The 27,890-nt window shown below is 45.4% G+C and overlaps 2 protein-coding genes and 1 long non-coding RNA gene across 11 annotated transcripts in view; 2 read left to right on the forward strand and 1 right to left on the reverse strand.

Annotated features, from left to right (window-relative positions):
* The first annotated feature begins 52 nt into the window (after nt 1–52).
* LOC310839447 lies at nt 53–16,197 on the forward strand. The gene is made up of 3 exons (XR_014561523.1): nt 53–196; nt 2,513–2,608; nt 16,116–16,197. It is a non-coding gene; the product is annotated as an uncharacterized lncRNA (long non-coding RNA).
* Nucleotides 3,511–27,050, reverse strand: NME1 (NME/NM23 nucleoside diphosphate kinase 1). Of its 5 annotated transcripts, XM_083728086.1 has the most exons (6): nt 23,331–27,050; nt 22,851–23,070; nt 16,212–16,347; nt 14,900–15,001; nt 5,876–5,988; nt 3,511–4,219 (listed from the first exon to the last, which is right to left on the reverse strand). In XM_083728086.1, the coding sequence occupies exons 3-6, from the start codon at nt 16,338–16,340 to the stop codon at nt 4,102–4,104; spliced, it is 462 nt and encodes a 153-aa protein (XP_083584212.1). In that variant the 5' UTR covers nt 16,341–16,347; nt 22,851–23,070; nt 23,331–27,050; the 3' UTR covers nt 3,511–4,101. The 5 variants fall into 5 exon arrangements, with proteins under 5 accessions (XP_083584212.1, XP_083584210.1, XP_083584214.1 ...); XM_083728084.1 differs by lacking the exons at nt 22,851–23,070; nt 23,331–27,050 and adding an exon at nt 20,337–20,599 and having other exon boundaries at nt 3,690–4,219; XM_083728088.1 differs by lacking the exons at nt 22,851–23,070; nt 23,331–27,050 and adding an exon at nt 19,371–20,599 and having other exon boundaries at nt 3,690–4,219.
* A 26-nt stretch (nt 27,051–27,076) lies between these two features.
* SPAG9 (sperm associated antigen 9) overlaps nt 27,077–27,890 on the forward strand; it is a 79,577-nt gene continuing 78,763 nt past the window's right edge. For 3 of the 5 annotated variants that reach the window (XM_083727942.1, XM_083727944.1, XM_083727947.1), the window contains exon 1: nt 27,169–27,674. In XM_083727942.1, the coding sequence (XP_083584068.1) occupies nt 27,369–27,674 (306 nt within the window). In that variant the 5' untranslated portion in view covers nt 27,169–27,368. Of the gene's footprint in view, nt 27,675–27,890 lie in introns of all 5 variants that reach the window. The other 2 variants (XM_083727943.1, XM_083727945.1) reach the window with 2 other exon arrangements.

A 27,890-nucleotide genomic window follows, 5' to 3' on the forward strand; every position in this document is an offset into this window, starting at 1 on the left:
TCGCCCCAGGATCCCGAGTTGGAGGGGGAAAGCATGCCAGCAGCATTTCTGTGTTTTCTCCACTCCAGTCAGTGGAGGAAACAGTCTGAACAATATACAGCACAAAGCAACCCGGAGATTGCTTATCCTCAGAACTCGTTGAAATGAATGGACCTGAGTTATATAGGGCAACCCTAATCGTGCCCGCTACTTAGAAGTAAGTCCTATAGAATTCAGTGGGGCTTGCTTCCAGGGAAGTGGGGCTGGGGCTGGAGCCTCAGTCACGTTCGTAGGTAACAAGAGGACTACACTATTAGATACAAGGAAGGGATTTTAATCTGCATGGGGCCAGGGGCCTGATGGGAGCGGATAGGGATTTTGACAGGTGGGTGCTCCTACCCACCTGTCAGATTTGGCCTGTGAGGCAGATCCTAAAAGGTTCTCCACCTGCTCTAGCTAGGGAGAGCCCATCAGTACAAGCCTGTCTCTCTGATGCAGAGGGGAAGCTGATAAAATCTGATAAAACATGCCTTGTAGCAGACTGGCTGGGTTTCCAATTTTTTTAAACAACGGCAACTTTAAAGTCCTCTGCCTTTTTGCCAAGAACATGTAAACTGTGCTATGATGTGCTCTGCTTTTTTCACCAAGCCGAAGCATGCACTCTGCTTCCATAGTATCACAGGCTTCTCAGTGTAATAATTTCATGAGGTATTTTTGCTCCCATTAACATGTTGCAGCCTTTAACCACTTCCTCCACTCCCCAAATTGACTTATTTATAAAGGAGATCCATTACTTCTCCCGCACCTACCAATAGTTAAAGGAACCCACACATCCCCAAGTAGATCAGGCCCTCAGGACAGAAGTTATTTTTCACAATTTCCTTGCTGAAATGCTCTTCCCCTCCTCCTGCAAAAGATGCTATTAACACCAGTTGAGGCAGGAACATGTAATAAGGATACCCATCCCTCACCACCAATACTAATAGCAGCTTCATGGATGTAATTTCTAGTGGGGAAACTGGGCAGGCGAAAGTGTTTGCACCCTTTCTTGCAGTGCTGTAGCCTGGGTCCAGTTCAGGTGGATCTTCAGTTACTTTTAAGTCTTGTGGAGAAAATAAACAATCATATGTATTTGATCATCAAACATGCTAAACTGGGGTTTGCACTGTGGAAAGGAACACAGTTTTGGGAAGGACTGCTCATGATTTCATGTGCTGAAGATCCCAGGTTGAAACCCAGCATTCCCATTTAAAAGGAGCAGCTGGCAGATCATGGAAGAGACCTCTGTCAATACTTTGGAGAGCCACTACCAGTCAGAGGAGACACTACTGTGTAAGGCGATTTCTTATGCTCAGAGTTGAGAAATTATAATTCATGATCTGAGCTTTCAAACGTACAAGCCAATCATGCTGTAGAGCAGCCTGTCTGCTTTCTTAACTGTGATACATAGCATGAATTAAGTTTTTGTAGCTCATGTAATCAAGATAAGGAAACATGTACGCAGATGTAATGAAGCTCAACAGAATTAAGAAGCAATACTGTACTATGCCTTCCTTTCCAACAACAAACAGAGTAATAGAAATGAGTGACAAGAGGCACAGCTTAGTGAATATCCCTCGTATTAATCGCCTTTTCTCATAATGCATTTCATAAGCATCTATGCTAATCTTGCCTTAAAATGGCCTATGAGCAGAGTTAGAATTAGAGGGGATAAAAGAGTTTAATAACCATCTGTATAAAGCTTTATTTTCAAAGTGATACCGCAACCCATGTGTATCCACTAGAAGCAAAACCAACATTTAAAATTTGCCAATATTTGTTACAATTAAGTTTTATCCAGTGCCGCTATTGAGGATGTGTTGTGGGAACACTGTCAACTTATGCAATCCGCTGATGTGGGCAAGGGGCTGGCAGCAGTACATCTGACCACATGTCCCCTTGACCCCTGTCCCTCCTGGCTTACTAATTCTAGCAGAGGGCAGCTGACTGGTTGGGTCTAGAGTGTAGTTAACACTTCTTTGTATGAGGGATGGTCCCTGCTGCCTTGAAAGGGGCAACTGCTAAAGTGTGGCAGCTCCTAAAGCAATTGACTCTGGACCCCTTAGGCTAGAGCAACTATCAGCTAGTTACAAATACCTGGTCAGGGGCCTGAGTCTCCCTGGGTCGCCCTGATGGATGACCTTTGCAGAGAGCAGGACACAGAGAGTGTGACCTTGCTTCTGCTTCTTGATCTCTTGTCCATTCACCACGGAATCCCTCTGGACTGGCTCTGGGGAATGGGAATTGGGACCACAGTATTCTAGTGGTTCCAATCCTGCTTTTGGGACAGAGTCCAGAGACTAGCATTGGGAAGGTGCTTTTGGGCTCCCTGGGCAGCTATGTTATGGGCTGCCACTTGACGTCATCTTATTTCCAATGCTATTTACTATCTGCATGAAGCCACTGGGAGCAGTCATTGGGAGTTTTAGGGCAGGGTCTATTTCTCCATAACATAACTCAGCTCTATTTCTCTATAACATCTGAATTAGGAGAGGCCATACAGGCTCTGGGCTGTTGCTTGGATGCAGTGGTGAGATGGATGAGGGAAAACAAGCTCAACTTGGACCCTGGCAAGATGGAGGCACTGTGGGTGAGTAACTCCCATGTCTGAGAAATTGCCTGCCCTGGGTGGATTGTACTCCCCCTGAAGGAAGAGGTTCACAGTTTTGGGGAGCTTCTGAATCCAGTTCTGTCACTTGAGGTTCAGGTAGCCTCAGTGCCTTTTACCAGCTACAATTGGTACAACAGCTACACCCATTCCTGGACCAGGAAAGCTTGGTCACAGTAGTCCAGGTATTGGTTACTTCAAGGCTGGATTACTGTAATGTACTCTTTTGAGGCTTCCCCTGCACCTGATTTAGAAGTTGCAGTTAGTACAGAATGCTGCTGCACGATTGCTGATAAGAGTGAGACTTTGCCAGCACATAACACCTGTGTTCAGTGCCAATTTGCTACCGGGCCAGGTTCAAATTGTTAATATATACTGTAAAGCCCTTAGCAACTTGGGACCAGTCTACATGCAAGATCACCTCATATGCCAATTCAACCACTTCAGTCTGTAGAACTGGCACTCAATATTTTAGTGTGGCAGCATCTACACTTTGGAACTCCTTGCCTATTGATATCAGACAAGCACATTCACTGTGCACTTTTGGCACCTACCCAGATATCTAGAATGTTGATGTGTGTTTTAATCTGTTTTTAGTTTATTACTGGTTTTAATTTTTTGTATGTTTTCAATAATTGTTTTTACTGATAATTTCATTGCTTTATTCTTTTTGTAAACCATTTTGAGGGTTGTTGTTTTTTACAGTCAGGTGGTATATAAATGTTATGAAATCAATCAATCAAATAGATTACATTCTATAAGTATTCAATATGCTGTGATTACACCATATTTAAATTACACTGTAGTGTAATGATTTACAATGCTGCATTCATGACCTGGCATTTTAAGGTGAAACAGAAGAGCCACTCTGCTGATCCATTCAGGGAGTATGTTATTTATCACTTGTGTAACGTATTCAGTGGCAAATGGTTTGTATACAATAGCTTCTCATAATATTAGTAGTAGTAGTAATAATAATAATAATAATAATAATAATAATAATAATAATAATACTGTAATAATAATTTATTTATACCCCGCCCATCTGGCTGGGTTTCCTCAGCCACTCTGGGCAGCTTCCAACAAAATATTAAAATACAATAGTCTGTTAAACATTAAAAGCTTCCCTAAACAGGGCTGCCCTAAACAGCCCTTCTCATCTTGCAAACTCATAAATATGAACAACCTAAAGTAATGGTTGACTCCATTGAGTACAGTAAATATAATAAAATTAAGCATGTGCGTTTGATAACTGCTGTAGGAGAGCAAAAGTGTGTTCTCTTCTTCAACAGCCCTCACCCCATTTACTTTTCTAATGAATAAAAGTATATTCCAGTTTAGTTAAAACCTTCAGTCAGCACAACAAATACAATTAACATTTATAAATCACACAGGGCATTTGGGGAAACAATTTTAGAGGATATTGGAGGTAGGAACTGTTTCCAGATAAACATAACAAAGGAATACACAAGTTTTTAATCATAGATCCATGGGTGCTCACAGCTTGTGTAGTCGACAATTTCTTCTGGTGTGAACCATAGGTTGATTTCAATCTCAGCATTTTCTACAGAGTCACTGCCATGAATTATATTTCTGAAAGGGCAATAAAGTTGAAAAGAATTTGATCATTATGGTAATCAAACAGAAAAACATAGAAATAATAGTTTCATTGGCTGTTACGTTTTGACAAATGGACAATAACCCCTCCCCACATATTAATATACTCCATATACTGCAACAGAGAAATGTCTTTGCTGGATGTAACGTGAAACCCTTGTGTTTCAGTAATTGTTTGCTACTATAACAAGCTATTTCTTTTCCACTCCTTTGCACCTTCCTAAGACAAAGTGTTTATTTCCCACAGGGGCATATTAAACTGTGTGCAAAGTTTCCAAGTCTTAAATTTAAACCACAGTCCAAAGTTTTTATAATGCTACTTGTTAGACAAGCCTATGGCGCTCAAAGGGAAAAACAATATCGCACAATGTATTCTTTGTAAAGGAACTCTGAGGTGCTACAACAGCAGTGTTTGATGTTTTTAGCAGGCCAGCCTCTCTCCATAACCAAGGCCATCACATGCAGTAGCATAAGGAAATGTGGCAGGAGGAACTATGGAAAATACAGGCACTGAGATAATGAAAAAGGCAAAAGCAGGACTTGTTAGGCTTGCTGTAATGTTGGGGAGTTACTATGAGAAGCACCAGCTGTTCATAACTATTAATTTACACTCCAAATGTCTTTTTAAAAATACAGTCATACCTTGGAAGTCAAATGGAATCCGTTCCAGAAGTCTGTTTGACTTCCAAAACGTTTCGAAACCAAAGTGCGGCTTCTGATTGGCTGCAGGAAGCTCCTGCAGCCAATCAGAAGCCATGGAAGCCCCATCGGATGTTCAGCTTCCAAAAATAGTTCACGAACCGGAACAGTCACTTCCGGGTTTGCAGTGTTTGGGAGCCAAAATGTTTGAGAACTAAGCTGTTCGAAAACCAAGGTACGACTGTAGCAGTAGTTGTTGAGCTTTTTGGGGGGAGGATTGCCCAAGGTTGCTTTTGGGGGGGAGGGGATTGCTCACTCACCCGCCTAAACAACACTTCCAGAAGCCAACAAACGTCTGACCGCTCACTCCCAGAGGCTGCCTATCACCCGCCCAATCAATAAAAGCCCTTGATGCAGACACTTATCACATGCACTACTGTCGCTGACAATCTCCTGCTCGCGGCAGCAACCAATCCCCCACCCTCCCTCTGAACTACCCATGTATAAGATGACCCCTATTTTTATACATTACTTCATTGAAAAAAAATCCTCGTCTAATACACAGAAAAGTAAGGTAAAGGTAAAGGGACCCCTGACCATTAGGTCCAGTCGTGACCGACTCTGGGGTTGCGGCGCTCATTTTGCTTTATTGGCCGAGGGAGCCGGCATACAGCTTCCGGGTTATGTGGCCAGCCAGCATGACTAAGCCGCTTCTGGTGAACCAGAGCAGCGCACGGAAATGCCGTTTACCTTCCGGCTAGAGCAGTACCTATTTATCTATTTGCACTTTGACGTGCTTTCGAACTGCTAGGTTGGCAGGAGCAGGGACGGGAGCTCACCCCCTCGTGGGGACTCGAACTGCTGACCTTCTGAGTACTGTATGGTAATAATAATAATAATAATAATGCACAGATATAATATTTGTATCCTAACTGCATGTATACTAGAACTAGTTAGCAATTCCATTTTGTAAGACGTCAATTCGGAATTTACCTGCCAACTTGCACACAGAAGTCACCACGAATTGTGCCAGGTTTGGAATCTGCAGGATTAGTTTCTCCCAGCATTACTCTTCCGGTCTTAACTACATTGAGGCCTTCCCATACCTTCAACAACCAAAGAACTGAGATTAAAACGATTGTTGCAGTAAAAGAGTAAAAGTCAGTATATCACAATATTCTCACCAACTCCACCACCGTGTGAATAAGACAGCAGTGTGCAAATGGCCTCTCGGAATTTACCCCATCAGTGGACAGAGGAAAAAGCAGGGGACCATTTCACAAAATTCTTCCAAGGGGAGGGGGGAAATTCTCCAGCATTTGCTTAAGGGTGTGGCTTCCCACTAGCAGTGGAATTTAGCACAGTTTCAATATTTTAACCTAAATCTTTTTTAAAATCTTTTTTTTCCCTGGGTTGGTAGCCTGGTCACCATTTTACACCCTCCATAATTCCCTAGATTATCTACCCATAGTTCTGGGACATTGTGAAACAAACAAAAGGCTGCCATTATAAAGTGCTTGAGGAAATTTGGGGCAATGGTATTAAGTGGCCGCCTTCTAGGGTGAGAAAAAGGAACAAACTCAGAAGATTTATCAGAAAATGTCTTATGAGAAATTTTGACTCAGCTGTAATTACAGGAGGACTCTCCTGTGTGAGTGCCTGAGGGCCCTGCTCCTTCCTGCCACTCACGATCTGGCCTGGGGCGGGGCCTGAAGCCTCACAGGGACTGCTGCGCTCTGCTGCCCAGGAGGACTCTCCTGTGTGAGTGCCTAAGGGCCCTGCTCCTTCCTGCCACTCACCATCTGGCCTGGGGCGGGGCCTGAAGCCTCACAGGGACTGCTGCGCTCTGCTGCCCAGGAGGACTCTCCTGTGTGAGTGCCTGAGGGCCCTGCTCCTTCCTGCCACTCACCATCTGGCCTGGGGCGGGACCTGAAGCCTCACAGGGACTGCTGTGCTCTGCTGCCCAGGAGGACTCTCCTGTGTGAGTGCCTAAGGGCCCTGCTCCTTCCTGCCACTCACCATCTGGCCTGGGGCGGGGCCTGAAGCCTCACAGGGACTGCTGTGCTCTGCTGCCCAGGAGGACTCTCCTGTGTGAGTGCCTGAGGGCCCTGCTCCTTCCTGCCACTCACGATCTGGCCTGGGGCGGGGCCTGAAGCCTCACAGGGACTGCTGCGCTCTGCTGCCCAGGAGGACTCTCCTGTGTGAGTGCCTAAGGGCCCTGCTCCTTCCTGCCACTCACCATCTGGCCTGGGGCGGGGCCTGAAGCCTCACAGGGACTGCTGCGCTCTGCTGCCCAGGAGGACTCTCCTGTGTGAGTGCCTGAGGGCCCTGCTCCTTCCTGCCACTCACCATCTGGCCTGGGGCGGGACCTGAAGCCTCACAGGGACTGCTGTGCTCTGCTGCCCAGGAGGACTCTCCTGTGTGAGTGCCTAAGGGCCCTGCTCCTTCCTGCCACTCACCATCTGGCCTGGGGCGGGGCCTGAAGCCTCACAGGGACTGCTGTGCTCTGCTGCCCAGGAGGACTCTCCTGTGTGAGTGCCTGAGGGCCCTGCTCCTTCCTGCCACTCACCATCTGGCCTGGGGCGGGGCCTGAAGCCTCACAGGGACTGCTGTGCTCTGCTGCCCAGGAGGACTCTCCTGTGTGAGTGCCTAAGGGCCCTGCTCCTTCCTGCCACTCACCATCTGGCCTGGGGCGGGGCCTGAAGCCTCACAGGGACTGCTGCGCTCTGCTGCCCAGGAGGACTCTCCTGTGTGAGTGCCTAAGGGCCCTGCTCCTTCCTGCCACTCACCATCTGGCCTGGGGCGGGGCCTGAAGCCTCACAGGGACTGCTGCGCTCTGCTGCCCAGGAGGACTCTCCTGTGTGAGTGCCTGAGGGCCCTGCTCCTTCCTGCCACTCACCATCTGGCCTGGGGCGGGACCTGAAGCCTCACAGGGACTGCTGTGCTCTGCTGCCCAGGAGGACTCTCCTGTGTGAGTGCCTAAGGGCCCTGCTCCTTCCTGCCACTCACCATCTGGCCTGGGGCGGGGCCTGAAGCCTCACAGGGACTGCTGCGCTCTGCTGCCCAGGAGGACTCTCCTGTGTGAGTGCCTGAGGGCCCTGCTCCTTCCTGCCACTCACCATCTGGCCTGGGGCGGGGCCTGAAGCCTCATAAGGACTGCTGCGCTCTGCTGCCCAGGAGGACTCTCCTGTGTGAGTGCCTAAGGGCCCTGCTCCTTCCTGCCACTCACCATCTGGCCTGGGGCGGGGCCTGAAGCCTCATAAGGACTGCTGCGCTCTGCTGCCCAGGAGGACTCTCCTGTGTGAGTGTCTGGGGGCCCTGCTCCTTCCTGCCACTCACCACCTGGCCCAGGGCTGGGCCTGATGGGCCTCACTAGGACAGTTGCTGTTACTGCTGGATGGGTGCAGAGTGCTTTTAAAATGTTTTAAAATTTTTATTTTGAACTTTTGTATGTGGGGACGCAGGTGGCGCTGTGGGTTAAAGCCTCAGCGCCTAGGATTTGCCGATCGAAAGGTCGGCGGTTCGAATCCCTGCGGCGGGGTGCGCTCCCGCTGCTCGGTCCCAGCGCCTGCCAACCTAGCAGTTCGAAAGCACCTCCGGGTGCAAGTTGATAAATAGGGACCGCTTACCAGCGGGAAGGTAAACGGCGTTTCCGTGTGCGGCTCTGGCTCGCCAGAGCAGCGATGTCACGCTGGCCACGTGACCCGGAAGTGTCTCTGGACAGCGCTGGCCCCTGGCCTCTTGAGTGAGATGGGCGCACAACCCCAGAGTCTGTCAAGACTGGCCCGTATGGGCAGGGGTACCTTTACCTTTACCTTATGTGGGGGTGGGGGGTGGGATGGATGTTTATTGGGCCTGGGAATTTGTTTAATTTTATGTTTTTGTAATTTTTATTGTTTTTTGCTTGTATTGTTTTATTTGTTTTGTTTTTTTAAGGTGTAATTTTGTTCTTAAGGGGAGGGTTCAGGGCTGCTGGGGAGTAGGTCCCAGCCAACAAAATGGCTGGGGCATGTTCCACAGGGGGGGATGCACTGGGACAACCGATCTCAGTGATCACGGGTAGGAGGAGGAGTTACGCTAAGACCAGACCATGTCATTACAGAGGAGGCAGGTTTAGTCGTTGTCTGAGGACTATCCCTGCCTCCGGGTCTGGTCCTGACCGGATGGATACTAGAATCAGCAAGGGATACCCACATGACCTGAAAGTGTTGCTGTGCAATGCCAGGTCAATGATTCATAAGACCACTGCCATCCATGACTTGATCATGGATGGAGGACTTGACCTGGCATGTGTAACAGAGACTTGGTTGGATGAAGCAGATGGGCCTGTCCTTGCCGCTGCTTGTCCACCAGGTTTCTCTTACACACAGCAACCCAGGTCATGTGGGCGGGGAGGGGGGGTTGCAGTGATTTTTAGGAAGTCATTAGTTTGCACCAGGCGTCCTATTGGGAAGACACGGTTTTCCGAGTGCATGTTCTGGAAGTTGGGCAATAGGGGCAGTACAGGATTCCTTTTGGTGTACCGACCTCCCCGCTGCACCAAGGATTCCCTGCCTGAGCTGCTTCAGGTCGTGGCGGATGTTCTCCTGGAGACACCTAGCTTGGTTGTCCTAGGGGATTTTAACATCCATGCCGACACGACCTTACAAGGGGCCGCTCGGGACTTCGTGGAAAGCATGGCCTCCATGGGGCTGTCCCTGAATAAGTCTGGCCCAACCCATAGCCGCGGACATGCCTTGGACCTGGTGTTTACCTCTATGGATGTTGGTGATCTGACACTAAGTAAAAGCGAAATGAAAGAAGTGCCATGGTCAGATCACTTCCTGGTGCAACTGGACTTCTCTGCGATCCATCCCCTCTGCAGGGAGTTGGGACCAATTCGGATGGTCCGCTCCCACCACTTAATGGATCCAAATGGTTTCCAGAGAGTGGTAGGGGATGCTTTATCCCATGTTGATGGCCTTTCAGCCGATTCCCTGGTGGCCCACTGGAATGTGGAGTTAACCAGGGCTATTGACTGTTTGGCTCCGAAGCGCCCTCTCCGATTGCATGGAGCCCGGAGAGCCCCGTGGTTTTCCACGGATCTGAGGGCAATGAAACAATCGTTGAGATGGCTAGAGCGCCGGTGGCGGATAACTCATTCCGAATCTGACCGGACACAGGTTAGAGCTCAACGTCGAGCCTACCAAGTGGTGATAGCGACGGCGAAGAAGACTTTCTTCACCTCCTCTATTGCATCTGCAGAAAACAGCAGCAGGAGACTTTTTCAGGTGTTTCACAATTTAGCAGAACCACCTGCAACATCAGGGCCCAGTACGGGCCACATGTTCTCCTGCAATGATTTTGCAAAGTTTTTTGCAGATAAAATCACTCAGATTCGGGAAGAAGTAGACTCCACCGTGGGAGCAGGGTCGGGGCGGGAGAGTGCTAGAGTCCTGTCTAGTCAAGTTGTGTGGGATCAATTCCAATCTGTTACCTCCGAGGATGTGGACAGGCTGCTTGGACGAGTGAAGCCAACCACCTGTCTCCTGGATCCTTGCCCATCCTGGCTTATAAAAGCTAGCCGGGAAGGACTGGGCGATGGGCTTCGTGGGGTGGTGAATGCTTCCCTCCGTGAGGGAGCCTTCCCAGACCCGCTGAAAGAGGCGGTTATTAAACCGCTTCTTAAAAAAACATCTTTAGATGCGGCCACGATGGCCAATTATCGCCCAGTCTCAAACCTTCCATTCTTGGGCAAGGTGATTGAGCGAGTGGTTGCTGAACAACTCCAGGCACGCCTGGAAGAAGCGGACCATTTGGATCCCTTCCAGTCGGGATTCAGGCCTCATCATGGGACTGAAACTGCCTTGGTCGCGCTGGTTGATGATCTCCACCAAGCTAGGGACAAAGGTGAGAGCTGTTTCCTAGTTCTGCTGGATCTCTCAGCGGCGTTTGATACCATCGACCATAACATCCTTCTGGACCGTCTTGAGGGGCTGGGAGCTGGGGGCACTGTCATACAGTGGTTCCGCTCCTTCCTCCTGGGCCGTGTTCAGAAAGTGGTGGTGGGGGATGAGTGTTCAGACCCCTGGGCTCTCACTTGCGGGGTGCCTCAGGGTTCTGTCCTCTCCCCCATGCTTTTCAACATTTACATGCAGCCACTGGGAGAGATCATCAGGGGGTTTGGGCTGGGTGTTCATCAGTATGCAGATGATACCCAGCTCTACCTCTCTTTTAAATCAGAACCAGTGAAGGCGGTGAAGGTCCTGTGTGAGTGTCTGGAAGCGGTTGGAGGATGGATGGCGGCTAACAGACTGAGGTTGAATCCTGACAAGACAGAAGTACTGTTTTTGGGGGACAGGAGGCGGGCAGGTGTGGAGGATTCCCTGGTCCTGAATGGGGTAACTGTGCCCCTGAAGGACCAGGTGCGCAGCCTGGGAGTCATTTTGGACTCACAGCTGTCCATGGAGGCACAGGTCAAATCTGTATCCAGGGCAGCTGTGTACAAGCTCCATCTGGTACGTAGGCTGAGACCCTATCTGCCTGCAGACTGTCTCGCCAGAGTGGTACATGCTCTGGTTATCTCCCGCTTGGACTACTGCAATGCGCTCTACATGGGGCTACCTTTGAAGGTGACCAGGAAACTACAACTAATCCAGAATGCGGCAGCTAGACTGGTGACTGGGAGCGGCCGCCGAGACCTACATTGGCTCCCAGTACGTTTCCGAGCACAATTCAAAGTGTTGGTGCTGACCTTTAAAGCCCTAAACTGCCTCGGTCCAGTATATCTGAAGGAGCGTCTCCTCCCCCATCATTCTGCCCGGACACTGAGGTCCAGCTCCGAGGACCTTCTGGCGGTTCCCTCACTGTGAGAGGCCAAGTTACAGGGAACCAGGCAGAGGGCCTTCTCGGTAGTGGCGCCCGCCCTGTGGAATGCCCTCCCATCAGATGTCAAAGCGATAAACATCTACCTGACATTCAGAAGACATCTGAAGGCAGCCCTGTTCAGGGAAGTTTTTAATATGTGACATTTTAGTGTATCTTTCATCTTTGTTGGAAGCCGCCCAGAGTGGCTGGGGAAACCCAACCAGATGGGCGGGGTACAAATAATTTATTATTATTATTATTATTATTATTATTATTATTATTATTATTATTATTATTTAATAGAATTTGGTTGTAACTAATTAAACTTTGAAGCTTTCCATGGGCCTGTATGGACTGTGACCAGAACCAAGTACAGTACAGTGGTACCTCAGGTTAAGTACTTAATTCATTCCAGAGGTCTGTTCTTAACCTGAAACTGTTCTTAACCTGAAACACCACTTTAGCTAATGGGGCCTCCTGCTGCCGCTGTGCCACCGCTGCACGATTTCTGTTCTTATCTTGAAGCAAAGTTCTTAACCTGAAGCATTATTTCTGGGTTAGCGGAGTCTGTAACCTGAAGCATATGAAACCTGAAGTGTATGTAACCCGAGGTACCACTGTATAGCATTATGCCCATTTAAGCCCCACTGGTTTTTATGGGACTTAGATGGCCAGAATGAATGTGTTGCTCACAGCAACATATGAAGCTGGCTCTTACTTAGCAAGACCACTGGTCCATCTGTTCCATCCAATACAGTTTACTCTGACTATGAGCTATTCTTTTTCATTTGGTAGCCTGAGGGGGGGATCCCCTTCTGCTTTTGTGGCTGAGTGCTGCCACATTGTGTATGTTGGTGAGTCAGCCAGTCAAATTTATTTGCTAAACACCAGTAGCCATCACAAAAATGCAAATTTTCAGGTAGAGGGATACATTTTAACAGAGGGGATCCCCAACACATTGGACCCCAACTTGTGTGATTTACAGTTGTACCTTGGTTGATGAACAGAATCCATTCCGGAAGTCTGTTCAACTTCCAAAACATTCGCAAACAAAGGCTGATTGGCTGATTGGCCCCAGAAACAATGCCGACAGCCAAAACGGACGTTCGGGTTCCAAAGAACGTTCGCAAACTTGAACACTCACTTTCGGGTTTGCGGCATTCAGGAGCCAAAATGTCTGAGTTTGTCAACCAAGGCGTTCATCAACCAAGGAATGACTGCACAGGCATTCTGTTGCATCTCTCCTCTGAACATAATGTGGGCATAGTTTAGAATCTCAAAGCAGCAAATGTTTTCTCCATTGCACCAACAGAGAGCTAACAAGTCAGACACACATTTTAGATTTTTCTCTAATTACCACTCAAACATAAATAACGTGCTCATATAGTCCCTTAAATAACGTGTGTGTGAAAAGTAAACAAACCACCATGTCATAAAAGCTCTGCTATCTTGTCAACCTTTCATTTTGTGTATTTTATCCAAAGGAAGTTTGTTCCTCCTCTTATCAGACAATAAAGCACCCATTTTCTCTAAACTAGTACAGGCAAAATACTACATTATGGGCCAAAGCAAGTATAGTGCTAAAGAAGAAAAAATGTTTGACATTGTTTCCAACCCCTATTGTTTGTAACACCTTTCAAACTCATTGCTTTATTCCAATATAATCTTAAAGAGCTCAGCAGATAGATAGTTTCACAATTAGCAAGAAGACATGTTGCTCAAATCTGCCAGCAGTTTTTATTGCTGATGGGCGCTTATCCACTTTTACACCAAAGGAGGGGGGGGGATAAGGAATTGAACTGTACAGTGGCAGTGCCATTTTGTAGAATCCGAACCAAATGATTGGGGTTAATTTGAGCATGTAGACGTAAGAGGCAGATTCCAGAGTACATTTACAGATCTACTATCTCCTATTTCCATTCAAAAACTGTTAATTCAGGCAGGCCACTAACTCAAGGTGTACGCTTTGACTTATACAGAAGCACATAAACTGTGGCTGGGTCTGATTTCTATATCCTTGAGTCCCTCCACCTCTCCACCATGCCCACCCACAGTCATAATTTGGATGCCTGCATCCATTGTGAATTATCAAGTATAGACAGATTGTTAGAACCGAGAGATGGCAGAGCCTAGGATGGTCTGGGCATAAGATGCAGTTTTCATCTCTCAGGTAGCAAGATGCGACAACGACAGCATCAGAGCTTGGACAAAGCACTGAAGGGAAGGCAGCTATTTTTGTAATTCTCACAGGCCTTGCTCATCTAGAAGAAGATAGAGGGTTGGGAGGTTTTTTTTTACACTCGTAATATTGCTGCACAGTTGCTACTTTTAACGAGCAATTGCTATATTGCTATGGGACGATGGGAGTTATCCCAAGGCAACAGTGCAGTTTTGTACATGTAACCGGTGTAGTTGCTATGATCACTGCTTATTTTTATTTCATTGCTATGGGACGATAAGATTCTAATAGTGGTTATCTAAATGGGGTCATAGTTTGCCAACCTTTCAAAGATCTGGGGTTACAATTAGATCAATTAATTGGCCTTTGGCTGATTAACATTCCATGCCCTTTTGAACACGTTTGTGGGAGGGCGTTGTTGGTTGGTTTTTGTTTTCATTATGCGTTTTGTGTTCTCATTTTGTATTTTTGTGTTGTGAATTGCCCTGCAATCTTTGGCTGGAGGACGATATACAAATTTAATTAATTATCATGATTAGTAGTATTAATATTGCTAACCCTGAAATTCTCCATTTGAAAATAAATTAAAATGCCAGTCTTTCCTTAGAACTTTACTTTCTTTTTAGGCAATCACATTGTGTTACATTTGTCAATCATATTTTGAATCTGGGCATTATTTAAAGTGGTCTCTTTTTATTCTGTTTAAGGAATGGAAGCACTTCCACATAAAAATGTAGAAGTTAGGCTCTTAGTGATATTGTGGCCTTGTCCATTATTAGTATCAGAGGTTTATTATTATTATTATTATTATTATTATTATTATTATTATTATTCAGAGGTTTAGAACAATCATATTGTTTTGTTTCCTTCCACAAGAATACATATAGCATATATTCTGAAGATGCAACCAAACTGCAACTCTTTTCTCAGTGCTTGCTGCATAAAGTTCATTTGCTTTTTAAAGAAATCAAGGTTATTTGCTGAAGACTTACCATGGCTACAACAGGTCCAGAGTGCATATATTTAACCAGCCCAGCAAAGAATGGCCTATCCTTCAGGTCACTGTAGTGTTCACTGAGAAGATCTTCAGAGGCCTGCAGGAATAAAATGCTTAGCATAAGAACTTAAGAGCATCTTAAGTCAAATAAAATTAACTACAAGAGTAGTATTAATCCTTAAATTGCACGCTTGCTTGTCAAATATTGGCCCTAGCGCTTTATTACAATATTGGTTTAGCCGGCTAGTACAGATTTTAAACAATATTTATTTTGGTTCATTCAGCAAGATGATTTCCACTCAAGTTAACTGAACACCTCCAAGAAAATCCGAAGCATTATCTTTAAAATATACTTCTAAGGACACACCTTTCCGACTAAGGACAGCTGCTTACTAAAATTAGAGTACTCAGCGTGGCTTTACCTTCTGCTAGATATTGGAAAGGATCCAAAATATTACCGGAAAGTTATATTGTAAAACAATGGATCAGTGGTGTAGTGGAGCAGGAATGAAATTTGGCTATAGCACAGTTCCAGAACATTTCTTTCAGAGCAAGAATCATAACAATAGCTGCCAAAATTCCAGGGTAATTGACAGACCCTCTGGCAAGTGAATGAGGCGATAATAAGGCTTTTGAATTTTACTACAGTTTGTGACATACTAATGTAGAGGAAGTCAGCGAATAAGGATTAATATAAAGGAAGTCTGAGAATCAAGCAGATTATTCTTTCTTTTTTTGGGGGGGTACGTCTTCCTTGGAGGGGTGCGTACTTCGTTCTAGCAGTATCAATGGAAACATTCATTTGCAAAACTGTTTGCATTCCTAATTAAAGTTACAGTTCAATGAATTTTAGAAGTTGAACCTATGCTGTCGGAAGTAAGCAGCACTGAGTTCAATGGAGATTTCCCCCAGGTATCTATTCAAATGATTGTAGTCACTACAAATGTCTCATCCGGGATCTGAACCCGGGTCTATCCAACATGCTAACCACTACACCACCCTTGGCCAGGGCTCTAGGCATTGCACCATAATGTACTCTGTATGCAATGAACTGGATATTATGCTATGTACTCCTGAGGGGTATGTATAGGTTGATCGACAGGTCATCAACCCAGCCACCTATATTTGTGGACTCTCCTTGGGGTCGTAGCTACGGAGGCTGCAATGTGCTGCAGTTCAAAACTGACTACTTCAAATTTATTTCTGTTCAGAGTCCGCTTTGAGAGGCTTACAACAGACCGATAAACAACGCATGGCAATTCTGCAACAGAAGAACAATGCTTGGCAACACCTCGGCAGAAACTTACATGCATGAATTTCATGGCTACCAGTTTGAATCCCTTCCTTTCAAATCGCTTGATAATTTCTCCCACCAAGCCCCGCTGTACTCCGTCAGGCTTGATGGCGATGAAAGTCCGCTCAGCAACTGAAGCCATTGTCCTACTGCAATAGGAAAGCAGTGATATGATCAAGATCTAAATCCTGCTATGGCAGAAGTCTGGAGGGTTTAAAAAGTCTCAGTCTGTTGCAGCATTATGCAGTATTAGACTGAGGACAACCCATCAGTTAAGTGGATTAGGCGCAGTGTACACACACTATTCATCTTACATCAGAGGATAACCAGCACAGCAGTGGTCCCACAAATGTGCCAAATAGCTGCATATACAGTCAGTTTAGCACTGAAGAATATAGAAACATTACAGTCAGTTAGAAAGGAGTTATACTACAGGTGTACTCCAAGTTACACAGCAACTGAGATATGGATATAGCCTGGTTCATAACTTTTATCTGGTTTTACAGGCATACCCATGTGCTCTCATAACAAAATTACGACACTGAGCAGATAAATGTGAAAGTTATTCCCCCACAAGGCCCAAGATACTAATTACAATTGTTCAACTTGAAACGTGGCAATTTCACTTTCCAGGTAATACAGAGGGGCCATATTTCATACAAGACCTAATGCCTGAATGAGGATTATGTATTTCACTGTTTGTACCAACTGAAACTAACAGAAACCTTATATTCAGTTTGGTGTGTTTAGGATCAGAGTAGTTACAGATCAAGTTTTTGTACACTTTACTGATTAATTGATTGATTGATTGATTGATAATAGTCAATTTACTGTAAACGGTATGCAACCTTGTAAGCATTTATAGGCTACATGTTTCTGATATACTTACTAAATTATATTTATTATGTTAAACTTCAAAGAGCTTTTCAGAAAAGTGCACATTTTCATAGGATAGAGAGAGATACACCTCAAAGGTCGTCTAGTTCAACCCCCGTACGCAGGAAATGCTCTACTATAGCTTCCCTTACAGATGGCCATTCCAGTCCTTATATATATCAAGGATACAGAACCTTTGGCCCTTCATTGGTTGATGGACTCCAAATCCTATCAGCCCCTGTGACCACTGACTATGTTGGCAGAGTCTCGTGAGAGGTACCCTATCCCTGCTACAGCTTCAATAGCAAGAGTTTGCTATAATTATATTATTGTACTGCATTGCATTATTTACTCATTTCACAAAAAATAGATACAGTGGTACCTCGGGTTACATACGCTTCAGGTTACAGACTCCACTAACCCAGAAATAGTGCTTCAGGTTAAGAACTTCGCTTCAGGATAAGAACAGAAATCGGGCTTCGGCAGTACAGCTGCAGCAGGAGGCCCCATTAGCTAAAGTGGTGCTTCAGGTTAAGAACAGTTTCAGGTTAAGAACGGACCTCTGGAACGAATTAAGTACTTAGCCCGAGGTACCACTGTACTACTTGACTGTAAAAAAAATAAAAATCTCTTGAAGTAGTTTCCAAAAAGAATGAGACAATTAAATTTTCAGTAAAAACAGTTGAAAACAATTAAAGCATTAAAAAAAAATAAAATCAAAAGTAAACTAAAAACAATATTTAAACACTTGTCAACATTCTACATATCTGGATAGGCTTGCCTAAACATATGGTTTTAGCATGTGCCAAAAAGAGCACAGTTAAGGCACCTACCTGTGGTCAATGGGCAGAGTTCTGAAGTGTGTCACCTGTAACAGTGCTAGTTCTGCAGACTGAAGTGATTGACCAGGCCTATATGGGGCATGGTGATCTCGAAGGTGAACTTCACTTCCCTAGAGACTTCTCAAATGCCCATGTGCTTGCTAGACACCCCTCCCTCCCTGCCTCAAATGCCTACACACTGCCCTCTAAGTACACTAATTCCATAAATCTCCTGCCTTCATCTCACGCTGTCATCCACATCCCTTTTCTGACAGCTTCTGCGGCACTGCTGCTTCTGCCACACCTTATGACCTCTGAGACATCTCTGTCTCTTCCCCCAGCATCCCGGGTCTCCCTGAGCCATCTCTCCCACCCAGTTGTGCACCCGTACCTGTCTGCCTGCCGTTGTGAATCCGCTCGTGCTGGTGGCTGTGGTAACACTGTCGCTACTACAGCCCCCAGCCTGGCTACAGCCCAGCCTCACAGTGGGACTCCTTCAGGTACATTCCCTTCTCACCATACCCATTAGCTGCCTTAGGTCTTCAGCTTATTGGCAAAGCAGGGACAACTTCCTGGCGCTTTGGGCGCCATCTGCCGCCAGCTTCAAAAACTGCTTCACAAGTTTCTCAGACTGGATTGCTTGAGACAGACAATTGAGTGAGCCTTGGGGGTGAAGTTAGCAGCACTGCAACAAACTCCCCAGGGCGCAAGGCTGGAAATAATAATAATAACAACAATAATAATTTATTATTTATTCCCCAGCCACTCTGGGCGGCTTCTAGCAAAACACTAAAATACAATAACCTATTAAGCATTAAAAGCTTCCCTAAACAGACCTGCCTTAAGATGTCTTCTAAAAGTTTGGTAGTTGTTTTTCTCTTTGACATCTGGTGGGAGGGCGTTCCACAGGGCGGGTGCCACTACCGAGAAGGCCCTCTGCCTGGTTCCCTGTAACTTGGCTTCTTGCAGCGGGGCCTTGGCACTGGACCTCAGCGTCTGGGCAGAACGATGGGGGTGGAGACACTCCTTCAGATAAACCAAGGCCATTTAGGGTTTTAAAGGTCAGCACCAACACTTTGAATTGTGCTCGGCAACGTGTTCTCGGAAAAGTGTGTATGGAGGTCCTGGGCTGCCCAGATGACAAGGCCACCCCTGCTGGCCTCCTTGATATGGTCCAAAGTAAAGCACAGCAATATGCTTGGCACTAGTTGGCTGTAGGATTTGCAGCAGGAGCTGCATAAGGCACCATCCAACCATCTTGGGGACTCCACTCCAGATTTGTGTAGGCTTTACTCCTTAGCATTTTCTTCTCCCAAAGATATCCTACAAGGCAGCAGAGGTCTAGCATCAGAGTTTTCCTTTTCCTGGATGGGCCACCTTCCCAGATTGACCAGCCCCATCTGCCCCTCTACAGCACATAGAAGGAATAACAAGAACAAGAACAATAATGATATGTTAAAGGCATTCTCATCCACCTGGAGATTTAAGCCTTCCCACTGTTACCCAGGAGGGGGGAGCAGCCAGGTAACCCTCAGGACTTCAGGTTGGCCCCAAGGGTTTGTCAATCCTACTAGAGAGTGGGAGTATTTTCATCCTGATTTTCTCCCCACGCACAAAGTTTGTGAAGAGACTAGACAACATCAGCTATTTATTGATCATGCAGTCTGATGCATTTGCAGGGAGGTTATATGCCATTAATAGATTAATTAAGTTGTTATTTACTTTATTTTTCCAGTGCAGCCCAAAGCAATTTACAATAAAACATTATATCAAGCAACTGTTATTTCATACTTTCAGTGCATTCCCCCCTCACTTTCCTTATTGCAAAGAGAAAATAAAGTTTTGGAGGGAAGTAGGTTTATTGAGCAAAGGCACCATATTAACTTTAATTTGCTGGCATGTTCTTGAATCCCACCCAAAACTAGCAGCCTGGGAGCACCCTGAATCACTAGGATCCTATTCCCTCTTTAGTATCCTCACAAGCTGTTTGTTATCACCTTTTCACATTGCATAGTATTGATATAATTTTAGTATCTTCACCTTATTTATCCTTTCGCTGCTTGCTTCTTTATTTGTACTGTACTTCAGCCTTTTGCCATTTGTCTTTTAATCCAATAATTGGATTGATCCTTGGTCTTTTTTTCTCCTTCCTGTTGGTGCCCTTGATCCTTTTATCCTACCCTTTAACACCCAAGCTGTGATTCCAGACACACGAGTACCAGCATTTTCAGTGTGGCTGTTCCTACTAATAAAAGTAATGTCAGCACCATCTCTCTCTCTCTGTGTGTGTATATCCAGTGTATATATTTCCTTCCTATCATTTTAACTGAGAGAAAAACCTAAAATGGCAGATTTTCCTAAATGCAGACTTCCCATTTCTAATAATCTGTCAGTATTTTTCACCCAGATCTGTAAAAAGAATCCTTATTGCTTTTGCTTACCATAGTTGTATCCTGCATTTTCCCCAGTTGCTCTGGAGGTGGGGATTAACCATTTCCGCCTACACACTGTGGTCCTGATGAAATCCATGCCCCACTGAAGCTGCCATTGGCACCAAGTAATAAATAAATCCTAGAAAAAAATCCTATTTATGCTGAGAGCGCAACCAAATCCTGATAATTTATGGTATTCACAGATTTCCAGTGGTACAGTAGAGGTCCTTAGCTGTCCCTCAACTCAGGTTGATTTGAAGGGATAATAATAATAATAATAATAATAATAATAATAATAATAATAATTTTATTATTTATACTTCACCCATCTGGCTGGGTTTCCCCAGCCACTCTGAGCAGTTTACAGCATATCTAAAAACATAGTAAATAATAATTTGGAGGAGCCTCATCTTTTCTAGTCAGATCAAAATTCAGTCTTCCATTGCAGACTGTGCAGTTTGACTCTCTTCAGACCCAAGAGGGCCGTATCCAGTGCTTCATCTTCTTCCTCTCCTGTACCCTTCAGCTCCCCACTCCCCAAAATCAGGCTTGGGGATCCTTTGGAGCAGATTCTGGAAGATATTGTGGGGTGGGGTGAGGGAGAGGAGAGGAAGTGGAAGCAGTGGATACAACCCTTTATAATTATTTCCAAGTTACAGAGGTATGAGTCAGAAGCCGAGTACACATGATACCTGCAAAGCACATTTGGAACACAATATTTTCCTCAAAGAATTATGGGCGCTGTAGTTTACCCTTCACAGAATTACAATTCCCAGCAACTCACAACACACAGTGCCCAGAATTATTTGAAGGAAAGAATGTCCTTTAAATGTATAGTGTGTACACAGCCCATGTGGTAGCCGGCTTGTGAGAGAACAGACCCTTCATGTCACTTTTGGAGAGAGATATGTTTTCACTCATTTCATTTCAACCATAATGAAATCATTGTTTTTTTTGTGTGTTTTTTTTGCTCTTTCCTTTCCTGCAGTGAAAGGCTATTAGCTCCTATCTGAAAGCCACCTGCTGCTTATTCTGGCAGCATGACCTATTATTGGATTAGAGCATGACCTGCCCCTGATCTAGGGTCATCCAGATTTGCTTTCATGCTACCTTTCTAGGCACAGGTCCCTGTCTGAGCATTTTTTAATTATTATTTTTTGGCCCCTGTGCTTTCCCCATGAAAACTTGCTCTTTACGGCTGAATTGGAGCAGACATGCTATGTGCAATGTTATTAGCATTATCTATGTGGAAGCACCCCAACACATTTTGAACCCTTTGCTGGCCATAGGTGCTGGCTCCCTGGGTGCCTGAGTACCCACAAAACTCCCCACAAAGGGACTGGGCACCCGCAAATTTCGGTGCCAGAGCCATGCATGGCCCCGGGCACTCACAGTCGCAGGGCCAAGCTGGCACTCCTGCTGCTGGCAGAGGAGCCTCTGATTTCTATGCAGAAGCCTATTGAGTTTTGGGTGATCACAGGCATTGGAGAGGGAGGCACTGTTCTATGCTAGTGGGAGGGATTGTGCTTGTGCTCTGTATGTGGGAAGGAGTGACACCCATGCTGTCACTGGGCATGGATTGGTACTTTTTCTGCATGGGTAACTGGAGGTGTCATAGAATCATAAAGCTGGAAGGGACCCCAACGCTCATCTAGTCCAGCCTCCTGCAATGCAGGAATCTCAACTAAATCTCACCTAAAGCATCCATGACAGATGGCTATCCAACCTCTGCTTTAAAACCTCCAAGGAAGAGTCCGCAAACTACCAAGGGAGTTCGTTCCACTGTCAAACAGCTCTTACTGACATAATGCCAAGGACCCTGTGGGAGTGGCTGATAGCTACCTTCTAATAGTATTATCTTGGTCTCTGGTTTGCTGCTGGGAGTGCATATGATTAGGACAATATTGTGCACTGGCCTTCTCCTGGAACAGTGGGATTGTAGGATCAACATACCCAAGCATGATGTCCTTAAATACTCCTTGTGAATGACTGCCAGGAAAGGACCTTGATCCATGATTATGATCTTAAAGATTAAATCTTGCACTGAGACTCCGCGCATGCAACATACCAGATAATTTGAACCTCATGGTATGCATCTTTATATAATGTCATACTCTTAGCTAATTCTGGGATGATGGTGCATTTTCTGGAATGTGCTCTCCCAATCTGATTCCTTCACTGTTGCCAGTGTACGAATGATCTAAAAGTCATAAGTCAAATGTTAAATATTCAGCTTGCTAGCCATCAGCTTGATAATACACTCTACCTGTGATGCTTAACCATTTCCAAACACAAATTTATTAGATTTTTATAACAGCTTTTATTCTTGCCTTACGGTCACCTATGTCAAAATGCCTATGCAAAAATACTGGATTGGAAGTCTTTATGTATAGGTACAGCATGCATTATTGAGCAGGAATAAGAAAAATAAAAGTGATTAATCCAAAGGCCACATTATAGCTCCAGCCAAAACATATTATGCCAAGGTACTTCTTCCAAGTGTTAATTAATATACCCCCATACCTATTGATTTTTATTTGGAGTCCTGTGGATTCTTCTACATAGTCAGCCTTTGGGTGTGATGTAGTGGTTAGAGTGTCGGACTAGGATGTTGGAGACAAGGATTCAAATCCTGACTCGGCCATGAAGCACACTGGGCTAGTCACTGCCTCTCAGCCTAACCTATCTCAAAGGCTTCTTGTGCAGATTAAATGAGGAATGGGGAGCACCACACCACCTTGAACTGTTTGGATAAAAAGGTGATATTACATGCAATCATTCATTCATTCATTCATTCATTCTTCCATCCTATACCCATTTACCTAGGAATAAGCTCACCAAACAAAGTGTTATTTCTGAGTAAACATACGTAGGATGGTGCTGTAAATAAATTGCGAGTCTTTGCTGCTCTCTAGTGGAAAATGCAATAATGGCTTTTACAGCACAGCATTGATAACTATATACATGAAATAAAGCCAAGAATCAAAGGTAATTCACGTGTACCCCCAGATTATTGTGTGAGCACATTGATGCTTTCTCAATTCCCTTTTCCAACTGCTGCTTCTGCAGAAATATGTACAAGGTTATTCTCCATTCCCTACTTCCCTCACTGTTGATTTTTTAAGCTCTGTCAAGCAGCAATACTGTGAGCAGAAAACTCTGTTGAACATGCACTTGAGGCTATTGATACCACTGCAACTCATATTTAGATTTTGAAACCAGCAGCTTCATTGCTTGAGAGTAAGAAGTACTACAGCTACAGTTGTCTAACTGTACCCCTGATACCAGGCAGGCAGCTGCGCTGTATCCGTTTCAGTGCCTGCTTAAAAGATTTTTGTTTAGGCAAGACTATCCAGAGATGTAGAAGTAGCTTTTGAAGCTACTGTGGATTTTAATATTATTTTAATACTTTAAAACAGGCTTCCTCAATCTCGGCCCTCCAGATGTTTTTGGGTTACAATTCCCATGATCCCTAGCTAGCAGGACCAGTGGTCAGGGATGCTGGCAATTGTAGTCTCAAAACATCTGGAGGGTTCAGGTTGAGGAAGCCTGCTTTAAAATATCTTTTAAACTGAATTAATTCCCCTTAATGCTGAGTCACAAATGAAAATCCAGAAAAAAAATATACAACCTGTTTGGAAATCTGTGTTCATGTTCCCTGGGAATTCAAAGGGACTTCCTTCTGAGTAGGCATGTTTAGGGTAGCAGCCTTATTTAACTTTAAAAGTTATCCACCTAGGAAAGATTCCATTCTCTACCTCCTGACCTAGAGCTTCCTGTTTTCTACCCTTGATTCATGAACCAAGTGAAACTAGGATCCTTTGCTGATGATTGAAAAAGCCACACTTTTTGATTAGATAGAATATAAGCCATGGGCAATATTCATGTATTCTGAGCTTTTTAAAGTGCTTCACTATTAAATAATAAAACTATGCTAAAATTGGCATGAACTTAGTGCCAATGAAGCAAAACAACAACAAAAAAAACCTGACAACACAATCCTATACAGTACATATTTACTCAAAAGTAATCCCTACTGAACTCAATAGGACTTTGTTCCAGGTGAGTGTGCAGGCTGGGGTTGTTGCAGGCAAAGGGTGATATCCAAGTATGTCTGTCTACTAGAAGAACTCCCCTTTCCTCTCCTCCCCACTGCAGCACCACACATGCCCTGCAGATCTGATTTGGAGGGTTGGGGGACAGTCTAGAGAAAATAATTTGGGGCTGCAGGGAGAGTTAGAGAGGAAGGGCAGGTCTGTGAAGGCAATATTGGATATCACCCAAAGTCACTTGGCCTCTTTGATTCTTAATGTCATGTTTTCTTGGGGGACTGCAATGCTTGCTTTACACTTACATTGAAAGAGCTTGGGGCAGCTTTATTAAGTGATGCATTACTTTAAATAAGTTAAAGCCTAAGCATAAATGGGCCTGTAATGACATCAAATTGGGTTCCCTGCACTTTTTTTTTTTTTTTACTGCCTACCCCACCCATATCCTTCTGGTCAGTTTGTGGCATTTCAAGAAAGCCAGGTAGTTTCCATTTTCCCTTATTAGGTTTTCTCTCATGCTCTACAGATATTTCCCTTGAAAATGTAACTATTCAGTGATAAAAAACATACTGTATTGAATGAAAAGCAAAAATAAGAATATCCAGTGCTCTGGCAGGACCAGTAGAGGGAGCTCAAATCACCAACACATGTGAACTGTTAATATAAGGTAATAAATGTTGTTGCTTTCACAAACATTAATATAGACCGGGGTCAGCGAACTTTTTCAGCAGGGGGTTGGTCCACTGTCCCTCAAACCTTGTGGGGGGCCGGACTATATTTTGAAAAAAATAATAATGAACGAATTCCTGTGCCCCACAAATAACCCAGAGATGCATTTTAAATAAAAGGACACATTCTACTCATGTAAAAACATGCTGATTCCTGGACCATCCATGGGCCGGATTTAGATGGCGATTGGGCCGCATCCGGCCCCCGGGCCTTAGTTTGCCTACCCATGATATAGACAAAGTCAATCTTAGCTGTCAGAAAGTCTATTGGTTACTTTAAAGTTTAAAAGACTTAAGCAAACTTAAGAGAGAGAATGAGATTTCAACATTAAAGAAAAGAAAACAAAAAAAAATTATTTGAGCTCGCCAGTTGCCCAAAAGAATTCTCTGCAGCATCAGTACCATAATTTGTTTTGGCTATAATGCCTTTGGCACTTCTGAGTTTTGTTTTCACAGGAAGTTTTCAGCAGAGGCAATAAGGAAGCAGAATCCGACTACAGTGCGAAATTGCCACATATAAAATCTCTGTTTCACGCCCATGCGACAGACTTGACCTAGTGGCTGGAATGCATTCAGAACATCACAAGACTTAAGTTTGGACACACCCGTCCTTTTCCTTCCTCTGTTCCTACCACTCTGCTGCTTCTGAATAATAATAAAAAAAGACAGATATGTCTTCTTCTTGTTGTTCTTCTTTTCCCCAGAAGTCCAAAAGGCTTTTTTCTCCACTCCGTTTAGCACATGTCATTTTCTTCACAGACAACAGTTGTAAATGTTTTTAACAAGTTGCAGGCTATGCTCATTCCTGTTCTTGGCTATTTATACTTTATAAAATCCTGTAAACTGTATTTTAGTATCTTTCTCTTTTGCCCTCTGACATTTTAGAGCATAATAGATTTTTATTGTTTCTTACATCATCCCACTTTCTCTTGAATCTGTTGTTTTAACCCCAACCAATAGGAGCCAAAAGAACCCCAACCAAATTTTCCTCACATTCATTCCTCATTATTTTTGTTTTTCTCCCTTCTTCATCCCCAGTGTCAAAACATATATTGCAAGCACCTTGGGGCTGAGACCTTTATTTTCAAAACATCATTCTATAGTGTGGTATACACATGATGTATAAATAGCATGGGCTAAACACACATTGTGAGAGTTACTGCAATCCTAGCCACATTTACCTTGGAATAATTAAACTCAGTGATACCATTTACAAAGACATGAGACCGGTCCTCTACCTGATTACATTTAGGCAGGCAACAAGAAACATTTTTTATTCTGCTGGACTTTTAATGGTTTTTAATTTACTCGTTCCACTTAGCTCAGTTGGTTAAGAGTGTGGTGCTGATTACACCAAGGTCGTGCGTTCAATCCCCTTACAGACCACCTCTACTGAAAATGGGTTGGACTGGATGATCCTCAGGGTCCCTTCCAATTCTACAGTTCTTTGTATTTTCTTTTTGGCAGCACCTTTTAATTCCCATCAGAGCAACCGGAGAAAGCAGAAGCTGAAATGTTTTCAGACTTGAATATCTCTTATTTTCTTAGTTGCCTGCAATAAATATATTAACATACACGACAACATAACACATACACAATTTGAAAAAATCTTATTTTGTTTTTTTCTTGGGATCCCCTTGCAAGGGGTCAAAAGCCAGTATAAATAGGTTTCCATTATATACAAAGAAGCATGCTTAGGATTGCATCTGAGGAAGTTGGGCTGTCGTGTCATCATCCTAGACCAGTCCTCACGGTGCCACAACGCTCTTGTCACTCTTTATGTGGATACAAACCTCCCTGTGGCGCTTGCGCCTAAAGAAAAAAGACCCACCGGCTGGACCTGAGGATGTCAGAGGAGGCCTAGCCTCCCACGTTGCCCTATTTTCCCTCTCACTGACAGCGCCACGGCCACGCCCGTGTCCTGGGGCCCCGCCCAGTCCCACGCTCACCACCCGTCAGTCAGCCTTAGCCCCGCCCCTCGCCCCAATTCTTCGAATACTCGGGGGCGCCGGTGCCTCCGCCCACCGACATACGTCACTGCTCCGCGCCCCCTCCCTCCACTCCGGCGCCGTGGGTGAGGTCAGTGCCGCGCGCCTGTCACCCAAGCTTCCCTCCTGTTCGCGCTGAGCTGTAATCAAGGCCCCGCTGCAGAGGGAGGCAGGCGGGCGGGCGGTGCTGCTGCTCCTCCTCTGCTGCTTCTTTCTCCTGCCAGGGGCTTTTCGCCTCCTCTTCGGCCGGCCCGTGCTGCCCTGCGCTGCGAGGCCATGGAGCTGGCGGACGGCGTGGTGTACCAGGAGGACCCGGGCGGCCCCGGCCCGGCCATGATGTCGGAGCGGGTGTCGGGTCTGGCGGGCTCCATCTACCGCGAGTTCGAGCGGCTCATCGGGCGCTACGACGAGGAGGTGGTGGCCGAGCTGATGCCGCTGGTGGTGGCCGTGCTGGAGAACCTGGACTCGGTCTGCGCGCACAGCCAGGAGACCAGCGTGGAGCTGGAGCTGCTGCGGGACGACAACGAGCAGCTCCTCACCCAGTACGAGCGGGAGAAGGCGCTGCGGAAGCAGGCCGAGGAGGTGAGTGAGGAGGAGGAGGTGGGAAGGAGCGGGGCGGGGGGCTGCTGCTGCTGCTGCAGGGCCGCCAGGAAGGGTCCCAAGGGGAGGGGGTCCGTGAGAGAGAAAAAGAAGAAAAAGAAATGAGGAGGGGGATGTGTATGTGTTTTGGAGGAGTGGCGTCTGGGGGTGTTGGCGGGATGGGAGGATGAAAGTTTTGGGGAGGGAGATGAGGCAACT

This window comes from Podarcis gaigeae, assembly GCF_964106915.1.
Source record: "Podarcis gaigeae genome assembly, chromosome: 2".
Classification (NCBI taxonomy): Eukaryota; Metazoa; Chordata; class Lepidosauria; order Squamata; family Lacertidae; genus Podarcis; species Podarcis gaigeae.